At 44.7% G+C, this 17,081-nt stretch overlaps 1 protein-coding gene across 1 annotated transcript; it reads right to left on the bottom strand.

Moving 5' to 3' along the window:
• Window positions 1–2,198: 2,198 nt before the first annotated feature.
• On the bottom strand, window positions 2,199–3,660 carry bhlha9 (basic helix-loop-helix family, member a9). The gene has a single exon (XM_061896526.1). It carries the CDS (start codon window positions 3,482–3,484, stop codon window positions 2,618–2,620), a length of 867 nt encoding a protein of 288 aa, XP_061752510.1. The 5' UTR covers window positions 3,485–3,660; the 3' UTR covers window positions 2,199–2,617.
• Between the last annotated feature and the right edge of the window lie 13,421 nt (window positions 3,661–17,081).

The raw sequence follows: 17,081 nt of genomic DNA, 5'->3' as shown, positions 1-17,081 counted from the left end.
AAAAATGCTATATATTCACTATATTCAATAAATATATTTGGGTTTGTTCAACGCGGTACATTTGTGCTACAAGTGTTAAGTTGTGGTAATTTTAACACTCCCTTATCTACCTCTTGTTAATTGTTATATTATTGTTCTCTTACTCACAGGTAGGCTATTATTCTTATAAAAAAAATATTGATAGCACGTGCTGTCGCAGAAGCTATGTTGTAATAAATGTGGACCGATCTGCTTCCATCCACACTTCTTAATCTTTACTGTGCATTTACTTAATCTGCTGTTTAAAGATAGTTTAGCAGTTATTTTAGCCTGCTCCTGGCTTGCTCTCCATGTATTACATGCATAGTCTTGTCCTCCAGTGATACTTGACAATAATACTCAAGATACTTGGAAATACAGAGCTGATTTGCAGTAATCGAGGTGGTTGTTATTAACTTAGGAAAGTATAATTAGCTGCTAGATTCCTGTCAGCCGTGAGGCTAAAATGTCAACCAGAGGTGATTCTCGTTTTTAATCTGCATTAACAATTGTTAATTTGTGATCTATTTCAAAAAATTTGTCAGATACCAATCGGTGGCCGATAGATTAGCACATCAGTAGCGAACATGGATGACAGGGTTTATTTTTCCCAAAAATATGTAACCAAAGAAATAGACCACACACACATGGATGTTGTTTTTCAGAATGTTACGGTGTAACACATTAAAATACATTTTCGATGTTTTTAATTTTTGTATTTATTCATGTAAAATAATACTAATTCATGCCAAAATATCTGCTTTTTGTCATTTTTATGTGATCATGTTTTGTTTGGTTATGTTCTGTTGGTTTTTGGACTCTTTGTGCACTCTTGTTTCGTCACCATGAACACCATTAGTTTCACCTGTCATGTGTTCGGACTTACGCACCTGTCACTAATCATCATCATCATCATCATCAGCCGTTGTCAGTCCACTGCTGGACTAAAGCCTCAGCATGTTTCTGCCATTTGGTGTAATTTTCATGCTGGTTATTAGCCTACACCTTCCACACTGTCTTGGTGCGGGTTGGAAGGGGTATTTTATATCAGAGATCCTTCTCTTAGACTAATTGCCTTACTGGGCTGCTGAACTTAGTCTGTCCTGTTTGTTGTCCGTGCCCCATTTACCCAGGGACCCGCTCAGCTTTATGGCGCTGACCGCCCGCCAGTCACAAGAGAAGGTGCAAACGGTTCTTTGTGTGCATTTTATAGACGTTAGTTGGGACTCACTCACCCCACACACAACCTCCCATCTCATGCCTGGATGTAGTTTAACATCATACCCAGGTCACTAATCATGTCTGTATTATTAAAGCTTGTAGTTGCCAGGCAGTCGGCCTGGTGTCATACTCTACTCTACACTCCGGTTATGACTATACTAAATACTCTGATTTTGCTTTTCATGCCCTGCCAAGTAAGTTTTGTTTCTTCTCCATAGTTTCTGCCCATGTGTAAGTTTTGTTTTCAAGCTGCAGTTTAGTGAGTTTTTTTTAGTTCATGTTTCATGTCCTCGGTTTTGCCTTTGCTTTACGTGCATTAGGCACGCTCGCCTCCGGATAGTTTTTTTGTTTCCTTAGTCAAGTTTTTTGCCTCCGCCTTTGTTTGGTACTTTTTGAGTTAAAAAATTAAATACGTCTTTACCTTCACGCCTTCATTCCGGGAAAACAAACCACACCATAGTCCACGTTACGACACTTTCATCTACAGTATTTGTCACATTGTTAAATATATAAATATTGTGTTGATATTGTTACACTGTTGAAAGCACTCACCATAAATACACTGAAAAATGTCCAGTTGTATTCTGTATCAGTACCGACGGATGATCGCTTTTGGAATCCACTCCATAAAATGTCCACTGCATTTTACTTTCAACGGTTAAGGTGGTATAATAAATTATTTGCATTTAAAAAATAACAGATTGACTTTTTACTTTGTGACTATGTTTGCATTCTTCCATGAGCAGAAAAATATTTGACTGTCTGCCGCTCACAAACACAAAAATGGACTCTCGAGGACCTCTGTTATCTGCCACGCGTGGATGGTTCAAGGCTACCAACCTGAGACTGTAATGTAACACACACACACACACGCACACACGCTCACACACTTCAATGTTCGTACAAAGGTAGGCGCCACTTTAGTGATGCAAGGAAGTCATGAAAAGCAAATAGCCGTATAGTTTTTGAATATTTAATTTGGAAGTTAAGAAAATGACAACAAATATACAAACCGTCACAACTTGTATGACAAAAGTGGAAATAAATACATTAGAGAAATGTGTGCATTATGTAACAGTGTAGCACATACAGTAAATACTTATGCAGCGATAAAAAGTAACAGCTTTTGCACAGTAACCAGTAAATGACAATGCAACCATTTTGTGTGAATGATCTAAAATACAGCGGATCATTCTTTTAAAGCATTCAGCAGCTCATCATTGCACTCTTTTTTGAATTGACTGACAACTTATTTCAACCAAGATCTGGATTGTAATACTGAGCCCATCAATTACCAGAAACCAAAATCGTCCCTGAGATAATTCCATGGATCGACGACATTCATAGCAGTGGTCAGGTCCGCCTTGTCGCCGACCTCTTAAAGGGTTTGTGCGCCCAAAGAGAGGTTGTGTTCCTGCTCCTGCATGTAGTTCACCTGCCAGGGAAGTCCCAAAGCTGCAGATGGCTCCACAAAAGTGTCAATGTAACCCTGAGTGCAGGATCCCCATAATCCAGGCTGGTACCCCAACCCGTCACCCACCTGAGAGAACCGCAGGGGGCTTGGTGGATGTTCGTGAGAGCTGCCGCAATGGCCTCGTGAAGCGTAAAGCTGTCCTTCTGTGGGATAACAAGGGTAATGTGGTGACGGGGGGCACGAGGAGACACTGGTATCTACGTAGACGTGAGGCTCCGTGGGGCACCTGTACAAGTGAGGCCCCTGCTGCGGTTGCTGGGAGATGGACGTGTGCCAGGGAGCATAATTTGGATGCTCCAGACGAGGGATGGTCACCCTAGTCTGCTCCAGTCGTGAGGCTGCCATCGGTGCCATCCCTGCCGATGACCTGTTACATTCCCGGTGGGTGCAAGGTTTGCTGGGTGGGTTAGTGCTCAGGAACACAGAGAGAGCTGAGATCCGATTGATGGCCCTCTGCAGCGTGGCGATCTTTGACAGCCGTTTACCGCTAAGGTCATGGTTCAAGGCGACCCGAAGAGCATTGAAAGCCTGGTTATAGTCCATGATGCGTTTCCTCTCACGGACATTGGCTGCCATACGTCGAGCTTTGGACCGAACCGGCCGATTGCGCTTCTTGGTCAGGTCCTCCTCTGGGTCGCTCGGGCTGCCAGTAGAGCTTTCGCTGTCCTGGAACGACGCTTTGGGACTTCCCTCGCTCTCACCTTGGCCTAGAGCACCGAGCTCCAGCTCTTCCTCCGAAAACTCGGATTCTGCAACGCTGCTGCAGCTCATTTTGTCAAAGACGCGGACAGTCCAGGGAGGTCTGAAATAGAGCCCCGCAGCTCTGTGGGGCTGTCGGTGTTTGCTGCTTTGCCGACAGCCCAGCTTTTCTCATCCCTGCTCCTCCGGAGATTGCTTGTACCCTTGGACAGGTTGGCCTGCTTTTTTAAAACTCCTGAAGTCACATGGTACAGTCACCTGTAATGAATGGTGCACTCTCTCCCTCTCCAGGTTTATGAGTGCCCTCCAGCCAAATGGCACTGTCACCTCCTCCTCCCCCTCTGACTCTCTCTCACATCCCTACAAGTTGCAACACTTTGTCGGCACACAAAACAAAACATGCATCATATTTGGGAAACGTAATTCCAAGTTTCAGGAATGGGTGCTCTTAAAAGTCCTTACAGCAATTACAAATGCATGGCTTATTTGAGAATTAGCACTAGCCATCTCTTCATCCGTTTTGCTTACTGAAATTGGAGATACAAATCTTAGAAAAAAAGCATCCGTCAATCACTATGCCTTCTATGGCGTTGTCTTCATATTCATTAATTATTTTCATCCTGTAATTTGATCGAATTGCATGACATGTGCCGGACTCCCTGTCACGGGCCCTTCACCCGCATCATCTTTGTGACCTCGATATTCGGACTTCTTTTATTCTGTAATCGTTTCCCAATCCTTTATCCAGACATGAAATTGTTATCTTCATTAATAACAGCTGTACTCTTTGGGCACATTTTGAAGAACGACCACCACGACCTTCAGGAATATGTCAGTTTTCGGGGTGAGACTCTTTGGGCTCATTTTGGGGAACGTTTGGTGCCACCACGACCTTAGGAATATGTCTGTTTTCAGGGTGAGATGGCCTTTCTGGTGTCGCTCCAAGACCATGGACTTCTAGAGTTGCAAATCGTTTGACCCCAATACCTTTTGAGTCAATTTGGCCGTAGAAGTAGTCTAGAAAGCCTGAGTCCCATTGTAAAAGTGCTTCCAAAAAACCTTGGGGGGATGATGCCCCAGTGTTTTTGGAAAGAAGAGCACAATACGAGTTATTTGGGGAAAAATGGATGATTGACAGGTATGATGTCCCTATGTGGCTTCAGCATTCATTCTTCAATATGAGTGACATATCACAAATGGTCTTCAGGACAAATTGCTCAGTTGTCTTTTCAACACTTTTCCTATTTTCTCAGGTCTGAGAACCTTCTTATCTACCCCAGGTTAGATTTGTTTTACAATTAGGGGTCTCAGGAGTGGCGATTCTCCACTCTATCTTTCTCTCCGTCTCTCTCAGCTCAGGTTTAAGGGCCATGTAATTTAGAGTAGCTTCCCTGGAAACCATCCTCATAAATCAAGCTTGGGCAGCACCTCAGGACAAGAGCAGAGCAAAGCCTCCACTTCAAAGCAAGAAGGAAAAAAACAAAGCCAAATACTTTACAATTAGAACCTGCAATTGCTGCTGGCTGAGGCTATCTGTCTTCCTGGACGTGTTGCTCGTGAACGTGGTTCCATTTTTAAACATTCAGGCTGCTGATAGACTGTAGGGCTTAGCATTGTTTGATAATGACTTGTTTTGGTGAATTAAATTGAAATTGAACCAAATACCGGCAAAAAAACAACTTTAGTCTTGGAAGGGATGGGCATTTAAACCAAAAAAAATGTCAAATCTGTAATTTTTAAATGTTACCGAATTCTTAAATTGTGGCAGAACAGATATTTAAAAAACGGTAATCTACAGAAATTCTGGTTAGGCATCGAGCATTGATAGGAACTTGGTGGTACATTCCCATTTTCCACAAAAATTCCACAGAGGCGGCTGAGCAGCTAACTGTGTATCTGTGGAGCTTCTCCCCTAAGTTAATGATCGTCTCTTGCATCAATTGAACTATACATTTCCATCCATCCATCCATCCATTTTTTACCGCTTATTCCCTTTTGGAGTCACGGGGGGCGCTGGCACCTATCTCAGCTACAATCGGGCAGAAGGCGGGGTACACCCTGGACAAGTCGCCACCTCATCACAGGGCCAACACAGATAGACAGACAACATTCACACTCACATTCACACACTAGGGCCAATTTAGTGTTGCCAATCAACCTATCCCCAGGTGCATGTCTTTGGAAGTGGGAGGAAGCCGGAGTACCCGGAGGGAACCCACGGATTCACGGGGAGAACATTCAAACTCCACACAGAACGATCCCGAGCCCGGGATTGAACCCTGACTACTCAGGACCTTCGTATTGTGAGGCAGACGCACTAACCCCTCTGCCACCGTGAAGCCCACTATACATTTCAATTCTTCACAAATTCTTTATTGTCAATTTTTCCATTAATGCAAGACGTCTTACACGTACTATTAGTCATTGCGTACTATTGACTTTTTTTTTTGCTGAAAAACAATGTATATAGTAATAAAAGTGAATAAGGAAATAGTCTAAAACTGGTGCTGTTATTTTACATTGTCAGTAGCAGCATGAATAAATTGTGGAAAATTAAAGTTAATACATGTGGTTGGTATTGGCCGATTTCAAATTGGGATCAGAATTGCACTGAGCTTTGTCCCAATGTTCTTCCTTCCAACCAAAGACAGCAAACGCCCGATTTTCTCATGTCTCTTAAGGTTATCTTTTAAGATTGTTTTGTAATCTGAGGTGTGATAAGAGCTCATTTGTCTCAATAACTGGCTCCCATTTTTTTTTTTTAAATAAGTAAAGCACAAAATGTATTAATCTGTTGGAACTGTGTAGCAGAATTTCCAAGGTCACTGTTTTGTAAGGAACAAACTGCAAAACATAAAACCTCTGTGTAAATAACTAAAGATGTATTTAAATACAAAATAAAAACTGCAAAATGTTGTATTTATCCAGTATGTAAAAATAACTTCGATTAAAATAAATAAATAAATACATTTTCTATTCATTCTTTTTATGAATGTACAAGGATGCAGACAAGTGCAGTACTAGGCTGAGTTAGCAAACAAATATGAGGATTTATTCTTCAAACGGTCAAATAAGTACCATCAAAAAACGAAGCACAAACCTTGGTAAGCAACAAAAGGTGGAGTTCAAAGCTTCGAGTGTGCACATACAAAAATATTAAAAAAAAAGTGTAGATAAAATTTTAAAAGACTGCAACAGGGAAGAAAAGTAGCAACAAAAAGTCAAGGTTTTTATTTATTTAGTCCTTCATCACAAGTGTCTCAAAGGGCTGCACAAGCCACGACATCCTCGGCTCGGATTCCACTTCTGAGCGTGTGCAAGGCTAAACAAAGTAACAACAAAGGAACAAAGAAATGTACAAACCAAAACTTGAATGCTAACACAGGCGAGGAGCAAGAAGCCTGGAATTAAACAAATCCAGGCATGTACACCGACATTTTAGGGGGCATGTGTCATTAAATAAGGGCACCCATAGTTCTAGATGGGTGCCGGATTCAGTACTTTTTTTTAGGCACACAACTGAACTGACACTCCCACACACTATTCAAATAAAAAATAAATTGTGTCTACTGGACTTACTGCAAGTGTGTTTGGAGCGCTTGGTTTAAAGATACAAAGGTGTGCCAGTCATCAGTGGTTGCTTTTTTATTTTTTTACTTTAGACAAAATAAGCATGAAATCCCGTGAATGTGTTTTATCCATCCATCCATCCATCTTCTTCCGCTTATCCGAGGTCGGGTCGCGAGGGCAATAGCCTAAGCAGGGAAACCCAGACTTCCCTTTCCCCAGCCACTTCGTCTTGCTCTTCCCGGGGGATCCCGAGGCGTTCCCAGGCCAGCCGGGAGACATAGTCTTCCCAACGTGTCCTGGGTCTTCCCCGTGGCCTCCTACCGGTTGGACGTGCCCCAAACACCTCCCTAAGGAGGCGTTCGGGTGGCATCCTGACCAGATGCCCGAACCACCTCATCTGGGTCCTCTCGATGTGAAGGAGCAGCGGCTTTACTTTGAGCTCCTCCCGGATGGCAGAGCTTCTCACCCTATCTCTAAGGGAGAGCCCCGCCACACGGCGGAGGAAACTCATTTCGGCTGCTTGTACCCGTGATCTTATCCTTTCGGTCATGACCCAAAGCTCATGACCATAGGTGAGGATGGGAACGTAGATCGACCGGTAAATTGAGAGCTTTGCCTTCCGGCTCAGCTCCTTCTTCACCACAACGGATCGATACAACGTCGACATTACTGAAGACGCCGCACCGATCCGCCTGTCGATCTCACGATCCACTCTTCCCCCACTCGTGAACAAGACTCCAAGGTACTTGAACTCCTCCACTTGGGGCAGGGTCTCCTCCCCAACCCGGAGATGGCATTCCACCCTTTTCCGGGCGAGAACCCTGGACTCGGACTTGGAGGTGCTAATCTTAGGGAGCTAACTCGCAACAGGTCTAGTAAACACGTACGACAGGCTAACCGCACCACTAGTTATGCGAATATAGTAATAAACGTTAGCTCCAATGACGTTAGGATGAGACAATCAGAGATTACAAAGAGAAACATAGCCAGGGCTTGTAATCTCGCCAGAAAGATGTCCAGGCATCGAGTATTTTTCTCTGGCCCCCTGCCTGGGAGAGGCAATGATGAGAGATATAGCAGATTAGTCTCTCTTAACAAGTGGCTGGATAGCTTCTGTAGACAACAGGGATTTACGTTTATTGATAATTGGCCCTCTTTCTGCGGCAAACCTGGCTTGCTGAGGAGAGACGGCCTTCACCCTAACCAGGAAGGTGCTATCCTCTTGTCTCGGAACATAGATTCCGCATTGAGCCACATTTGACTAACTGCACTAGAGAAAGCCTGGTCACAGGCAATTACAGAGCCTGCTAGCCTGGGTATGGAGTCAGTTAAGTTAGAACTAGCCAGCGCCAGGCTGGATGATACCTGTACACATAGCAATTTTCGTAGAATAATACACAACTCACAAAATGTTTTTTCTGCTATGACTATGACTACGTCAGAGTTAGACATGCGTTCTACTGAGGTGGCAAATTATGATGCGTTCAGTTTATCGCAGCGCCAACTAGACAATCTGAAAATTCCCGTCATATCAATTCCTAGATATGGTCGTAATTATTTTAAGTACACTGCGCATAATAAACGCAACATTATTAATATTGCTACTACGGATAATTTTATCAACACCTCCTTAAAACAGCCCATTACCTATAATATGGGCTTTCTAAACATTAGATCTTTGTCTCCCAAAACATTATTAGTTAGTGAGGTCATTAGAGACAACAACCTTAACGTCATCGGTCTTAGCGAAACCTGGCTTAAACCAGACGACTTTTTTGCGATAAATGAGGCATCCCCTCCTAACTATACTAATGCGCATATTGCCGTCCCCTTAAAAGGGGAGGGGGGGTCACACTAATATACAACGAAAACTTTAACTTTAGTCCTAACTTAAATAATATATAAATCGTTTGAGGTGCTTTCTATGAAGTCTGCCACACCTCTGCCTCTGTGCCTGGCCGTTATCTACCGCCCCCCAGGGCCCTATTCGGACTTTATTAGTGAATTCTCAGAGTTTGTTGCTGATCGCAGCGGTAATACGATAGATCTAGTGCTTGTCAGAGGTATCACCGTTTCCAAAGTTATGATACTCCCGTATATTAAAGTAATGTCCGCTCATTACCTTATAAAATTCGAAGTTCAAACTCATGTTCAGCAAGCTAATAATAATAATAACTGCTATAGCAGCCGCAACATTAATGCTGCCACAATGACGACTCTTGCTGGCCTACTGTCCTCGGTAATGGCACCATTCCCAAAGTATGTGGGCTCTATTGATAACCTCACTAACAACTTTAACAACGCCCTGCGCGAAACCATTGATAGTATAGCACCGCTGAAGTTAAAAAAGGCTCCAAAAAGGCGTACGCCATGGTTTACTGAAGAAACTAGAGCTCAGAAATTATTATGTAGAAAGCTGGAACGCAAATGGCGCACGACTAAACTTGAGGGGCACCGTCAAGCATGGAGTGATGGTTTAATAACTTATAAACGCATGCTTACCTTAGCTAAAACTAATTATTACTCAAATCTCATCCGCATTAATAAAAACGATCCAAAATGTTTGTTTAGTACAGTAGCATCGCTAACCCAACAAGGGACTCCTTTCAGTAGCTCCACCCATTAGGCAGATGACTTTATGAAGTTCTTGAAGAAGAAAATTGAACTTATTAGAAAGGAGATTAAAGACAATGCGTCCCAGCTACAACTGGTTTATAGTAACACAGATACAACTGTATATACGGCGGATACTGCAAATATCCAAAATAGTTTCTCTCGTTTTGATGAAATAACATTAGAAGAATTGTTACAACGTGTAAATGGAATAAAACAAACAACATGTTTACTTGACTCACTTCCTGGGAAACTTATCAAGGAGCTTTTTGTATTATTAGGTCCATCAGTGCTAAATATTATAAACTTATCACTTTCCTTGGGCACTGTTCCCCTAGCATTCAAAAAAGCGGTTATTCATCCTCTCCTTAAAAGACTTAACCTCGATCCTGACCTCATGGTAAACTACCGACCGGTGTCTCACTTTCCCTTTATTTCGAAAATCCTTGAAAAAATTGTTGCAGAGCAGCTAAATGAACACTTAGCGTTTAACAATCTATGTGAAACCTTTCAATCCGGTTTCAGGGCAAATCACTCGACTGAGACAGCCCTCGCAAAACTGACTAATGATCTATTGCTAACGATGGACTCTGATGCGTCATCTATGTTGCTGCTCCTCGATCTTAGCGCTGCTTTCGATACCGTCGATCATAATATTTTACTAGAGCGTATCAAAACACGAATTGGTATGTCAGACTTAGCCCTGTCTTGGTTGAACTCTTATCTTACTGATAGGATGCAGTGCGTCTCCCATAACAATGTGACCTCGGACTATGTTAAGGTAACGTGTGGAGTTCCCCAGGGTTCGGTCCTTTGCCCTGTGCTCTTCAGCATCTACATGCTGCCGCTGGGTGACGTCATACGCAAATACGGTATTAGCTTTCACTGCTATGCTGATGACACCCAACTCTACATGCAACTAAAGCTGACCAACACGCCGGACTGTAGTCAGTTGGAAGCGTGTCTTAATGAAATTAAACAATGGATGTCCGCTAACTTTTTACAACTCAACGCCAAAAAAACGGAAATGCTGATGCTAGACACCAACCTCTATTTAATAATACAACTTTAACATTTGACAACCAAATAATAATACAAGGTGACTCGGTAAAAAATCTGGGTATTATCTTCGACCCAACTCTCTCCTTTGAGTCACACATTAAAAGCGTTACTAAAACGGCCTTCTTTCATCTCCGTAATATCGCAAAAATTCGCTCCATTTTTTCCACTAAAGACGCCGAGATCATTATCCATGTGTTTGCTACGTCTCGCCTCGACTACTGTAACGTATTATTTTCGGGTCTCCCCATGTCTAGCATTAAAAGATTACAGTTGGTACAAAATGCGGCTGCTAGACTTTTGACAAGAACAAGAAAGTTTGATCATATTACGCCTGTACTGGCTCACCTGCACTGGCTTCCTGTGCACTTAAGATGTGACTTTAAGGTTTTACTACTTACGTATAAAATACTAAACGGTCTAGCTCCAGCCTATCTCGCCGATTGTATTGTACCATATGTCCCGGCAAGAAATCTGCGTTCAAAAGACTCCGGCTTATTAGTGATTCCTAGAGCCCAAAAAAAGTCTGCGGGCTATAGAGCGTTTTCCGTTCGGGCTCCAGTACTCTGAAATGCCCTCCCGGTAACAGTTCGAGATGCTACCTCAGTAGAAGCATTTAAGTCTCACCTTAAAACTCATCTGTATACTCTAGCCGTTAAATAGACCTCCTTTTTAGACCAGTTGATTTGCGGCTTCTTTTCTTTCTCCTATGTCCCCCCCTCCCTTGTGGAGGGGGTCCGGTCCAATGACCATGGATGAAGTACTGGCTGTCCAGAGTCGAGACCCAGGATGGACAGCTCGTCGGGACCAAGGATGGACCGCTCACCTGTATCGGTTGGGGACATCTCTACGCTGCTGATCCGCCTCCGCTTGAGTTGGTTTCCTGTGGACGGGACTCTCGCTGCTGTCTTGGATCCGCTTGAACTGAACTCTCACGGCTGTGTTGGAGCCACTATGGATTGAACTTTCACAGTATCATGTTGGACCCGCTCGACATCCATTGCTTTCGGTCCCCTAGAGGGGGGGGGGGGGGGGGGTTGCCCACATCTGAGGTCCTCTCCAAGGTTTCTCATAGTCAGCATTGTCACTGGCGTCCCACTGGATGTGAATTCTCCCTGCCCACTGGGTGTGAGTTTTCCTTGCCCTTTTGTGGGTTCTTCCGAGGATGTTGTAGTCGTAATGATTTGTGCAGTCCTTTGAGACATTTGTGATTTGGGACTATATAAATAAACATTGATTGATTGATTGATTGATTCTCATTCCGGTCGCTTCACACTCGGGTGCAAACCGATCCAGTGAGAGCTGAAGATCCCGGTCAGATGAAGCCATCAGGACCACATCATCTGCAAAAAGCAGAGACCTAATCCTGCAGTCACCAAACCAGAACCCCTCAACGCCTTGACTGTGCCTAGAAATTCTGTCCATAAAAGTTATGAACAGAATCGGTGACAAAGGACAGCCTTGGCGGAGTCCAACCCTCACTGGAAATGTGTTCGACTTACTGCCGGCAATGCGGACCAAGCTCTGGCACTGATCGTACAGGGAGCGGACCGCCACAATAAGACAGTCCGATACCCCATACTCTCTGAGCACTCCCCACAGGACTTCCCGAGGGACACGGTCGAATGCCTTCTCCAAGTCCACAAAGCACATGTAGACTGGTTGGGCAAACTCTCATGCACCCTCAAGAACCCTGCCGAGAGTATAGAGCTGGTCCACAGTTCCACGACCAGGATGAAAACCACACTGTTCCTCATGAATCCGAGGTTCGACTATCCGGCGTAGCCTCCTCTCCAGTACACCTGAATAAACCTTACCGGGAAGGCTGAGGAGTGTGATCCCACGATAGTTGGAACACACCCTCCGGTCCCCCTTCTTAAAGAGAGGAACCACCACCCCAGTCTGCCAATCCAGAGGTAGCGCCCCCGATGTCCACGCGATGCTGCAGAGTCTTGTCAACCAAGACAGCCCCACAGCATCCAGAGCATTAAGGAACTCCGGGCGGGTCTTGTCCACCCCACGGGGCCTTGCCACCAAGGAGCTTTTTAACTACCTCAGCGACCTCAGCCCCAGAAATAGGAGTCCACCACAGATTTCCCAGGCACTGCTTCCTCATAGGAAAACGTGTTGGTGGGATTGAGGAGGTCATCGAAGTATTCCTTCCACCTATCCACAACATCCGCAGTTGAGGTCAGCAGAACACCATCCGCACCATACACGGTGTTGATAGTGCACTGCTTCCCCTTCCTGAGGCGGCGGACGGTGGTCCAGAATCGCTTCGAAGCCGTCCAGAAGTCGTTTTCCATGGCTTCTCCGAACCCCTCCCATGTCCGAGTTTTTCCTCAGCGACCGCTGAAGCCGCACACCGCTTGGCCTGTCGGTACCTGTCCACTGCTTCCGGAGTCCTATGAGCCAAAAGGACCCGATAGGACTCTTTCTTCAGCTTGACGGCATCCCTCACCGCTGGTGTCCACCAAGGGGTCTTAGGATTGCCGCCCCGACAGGCACCAACTACCTTGCGGCCACAGCTCCGATCAGCCGCCTCGACAATAGAGGTGCGGAACATGGTCCACTCGGACTCAATGTCCAGCACCTCCCTCGTGACATGTTCGAAGTTCTTCCGGAGGTGGGAATTGAAACTTTCTCCGACAGGATACTCTGCCAGACGTTCCCAGCAGACCCTCACAATGCGTTTGGGCCTGCCAGGTCTGTCCGGCATCCTCCCCCACCATTGCAGCCAACTCACCACCAGGTGGTGATCGGTAGAAAGCCCCGCCCCTCTCTTCACCCGAGTGTCCAAAACATAAGGCCGCAAATCCGATGACACAACTACAAAGTCGATCATGGAACTGTGGCCTAGGGTGTCCTGGTGCCAAGTGAACATATGGACACCCTTATGTTTGAACATGGTGTTTGTAATGGACAAACTGTGATGAGCACAAAAGTCCAATAACAAAACACCACTCGGGTTTAGATCCGGGCGGCCATTCTTCCCAATCACCTCTCTCCAGGTTTCACTGTCGTTGCCAACATGAGCGTTGAAGTCCCCCAGTAGGACAAGGGAATCACCCGGGGGAGCACTTTCCAGTACTCCCTCGAGTGTACCCAAAAAGGGTAGGTACTCTGAACTGCTGTTTGGTGCGTAACAGTCAGGACCCGTCCCCCCACCCGAAGGCAGAGGGAGGCTACTCTTTCGTCCACTGGGTTGAACTCCAACGTGCAGGCTTTAAGCCGGGGGGCAACCAGAATTGCCACCCCAGCCCGTCGCCTCTCACTGTCGGCAACGCCAGAGTGGAAGAGGGTCCAGTCCCTCTCGAGAGAAGTGGTTCCAGAGCCCTTGCTGTGCGTCGAAGTGAGTCTGACTATATCCAGCCGGAACTTCTCGACTTCAAGCACTAGCTTAGGCTCTTTCACCCCCAATGAGGTGACATTCCATGTCCCAAGAGCTAGCTTCTGTAGCCAAGGATCGGACCGCCAAGTGCCCTGCCTTTGGCTGCCGCCCAGCTCACATTGCGCCCGACCTCTATGGCCCCTGCTATGGGTGGTGAGCCCATTGGAGGGGTGACCGACGTTGCCTCTTCGGGCTGTGCCCGGCCGGGCCCCATGGGAACAGGCCCGGCCACCAGGCGCTCGCCATCGTGCCCCACCTCCGGGCCTGGCTCCAAAGGGGAGCCCCGGTGTCCCGCGTCCGGGCGAGGGAAATCTGGGTCCATGTTTTGTCTTCTTCATAGAGGTCTTCGAGCTGCTCTTTGTCTGATCCCTCACCTAGAACCTGTTTGCCTTGGGAGACCCTACCAGGGGGCATAAATCCCCAGGACAACATAGCTCCTAGGATCATTGGGACACGCAAACTCCTGTACCACGATAAGGTGGCAGCTCAGAGAGGAGAATGTGTTTTATGTGGACAAATATTCTTTTTTAACTATATTTGTGCTATTGCACTTTTTTAACAATCGTGTGGAGGAAAATTACATTTTTTTTTTGTTTATTATTTTGCTTCCATGACAACCCATTAGTTTTGACCTGTCCTCATGTCACGCACCTGATTCACTTGGACTCATGCACCTGTTGTCAATCACCACAACACTTTTTAAGCCTGAAGTTGGCAGGCAGTCAGCTTAGCTTTATCATTTTGGTGAGCGTTGCTTGCAGCGTGATTGCAAAGATGCGAAGATGTCATGATTGGGACTACGGTGTGGATTGTTTTCCCAGGGTGCAAAGCGACTGGATCGGACACGACGTGAAGGTAACAACATCTTTTAATATTAACTTGAAAATACTACAAAAGCAAAGGGTATAAACAAAAGGCGTTCACAGCGGAGGTACAAAACTTTGCTATGAAAACAAAAACTAGCAGAAAGGCAAAACTATGGACAAAAAAACGAAAACACTTACTGTGACAAGAAACGAGCATGAAAAAGTGCAGCATGGATAATCAGCATGAATAACAAGGGTGTGTAAAGGGTGATGTCGCTAAGCTAACTGCCTGGCAACTACAGGCTTAAAAAGTGTTGTGGTGATTGACAACAGGTGCATGAGTCCAAGTGAATCAGGTGCGTGACATGAGGACAGGTGAAAACTAATGGGTTGTCATGGAAGCAAAACAGCGAGTGAAAAAACAGGAACCGATAAAAGTGCAAAAACCACAGAACTTAGCCAAACTAAACGTGATCACTAAGACATGAAAGAAAATGCTGATTGATTCAGAATCAAGAGGCAGGAGACACTGGACTATAATCCCTCTTTATTACCAATCAGGGACAGGTGTGTCCACTGATTGCCAATAAAGAGCCGGTAAGGGGAAAAAGTGTTAAGAGGCAGGAATAAAGTCACAGCAGCACAAAACACAAAACATGAAGTAGAATCTACAAAAGAGCGCTGGGTAGGAACTAAAACACCAAACAAAGGAAAACACAAACATGACCAAACTTTCAATCGCAAGCCTGACATCTTTTTTTTTTTTTTTTATATTTGCTTTTGTGTTTGTCCTTGCTTGAGGTGTTTTATTTTACGACAGTCTGAGAGGACGCCATTTTCCAGTTTGCACTGAAGTATTTCTCAAATTCGTATTCTCCCGTCCACGTTCACCCTGTGTAAAATGTCATGATACCTTTTTTTTTTTTGGCTGCGTGACAATTATGAAACATAAAGTTTCACCAAAACTTTTGAATATCCTTTAAATCCATGAGAAATGATAATATTTTGGAAAAGCCAGCTAAATCCAGTCAATGCCACAGTAATGTCCAGTGTACCCGGAGAGTACTCACAGCACATCACTTATTCCACATTTTGTTATGTTACAGCCTTATGCCGAATTTCTATGGACAATACCCATAATGGCTTTGTAAAAGCATTTTTCACATTTTTTAAAATGTATTAAAATTGGCAGCAATTACAGCCTCAAATCTTGTTGAATACGATACCACAAGCTTGGCACACCTATATCTTTGGGCAGCACTTCTCAAGCTCCATCAGGTTGGATGGGAAGCATTTGTTTTCCTCCAGGATGTCTCTGTACATTTCTGCATTCATCTCTCCCTCTATCCTAAATAGTCTCCCAGCTCCTTGCTGCTGAAAACCATCCCCACAGCATGATGCTGCCACCACTATGCTTCAGTGTAGGAATGGTATTTGCCTGGTGATGAGCAGTGCCTGGTTTCCTCCAAACATGATGCCTGGCATTCATACCAAAAACCTTAATTTTTTGTCTCATCAGACCATATAATTGTGTATCTCATGGTCTGAGAGTCTTTTAAGTGCATTTTGACAAACTTGTTTTTATTACTAAGAAACTTCTGTCTGGCCACGCTTCCATAGAGATCAGATTGGTAGATTGCTGCAGAGATGGTTGTCCCTCTGGATAGTTTCCTCCCTCCACAGAGGAATGCTGTAGCTCTGACAGAGTGACCATCAGGTTCTTGGTCACCTCCCTGACTAGACTAAGATGAATGCAGCAATTTACAGAGACATCCTGGAAGGAAACCAATAAATTGTATACTGTCTTTGTTGGATGTGATCTGTACAAAAATAAATTAATTCCATTTTGGAATAAGGCTGTAACATAACAAAATGGGGTAAAAAATGAATCATTTCTGTATAATAGTGTGTGTATGCATGCTCTAACAGCTTCTTCTTCCTGCCTAGATGTGAATACAAATCCATAATCACACTGATGTAATTTAAGTCATTACGTTGTATTTAGTACTAGTTCTTGTAAAGTTGTGGCATGTCAGAAGAGCTTGCAAAGACAATTGTGTGTGAGTGTGTGTGCTTTTTTCATTTGAGCACATGGCCAAACAGCACCAGTGATGGGCAGTAACAAGCTAAGCTATGTAGCTTAACTACATTTCCTAGCAGGTTGTCAGTAGCTTTTCCTGTAACCTAGCTATTTTTAGACCCGTGTAGCTAGGTAGCTTACATTAAAGGT

This window comes from Nerophis ophidion, linkage group LG04 (genome assembly GCF_033978795.1).
Source record: "Nerophis ophidion isolate RoL-2023_Sa linkage group LG04, RoL_Noph_v1.0, whole genome shotgun sequence".
In the NCBI taxonomy this organism is placed as follows: Eukaryota; Metazoa; Chordata; class Actinopteri; order Syngnathiformes; family Syngnathidae; genus Nerophis; species Nerophis ophidion.
This window is presented reverse-complemented; position numbering and strand designations above follow the sequence as displayed.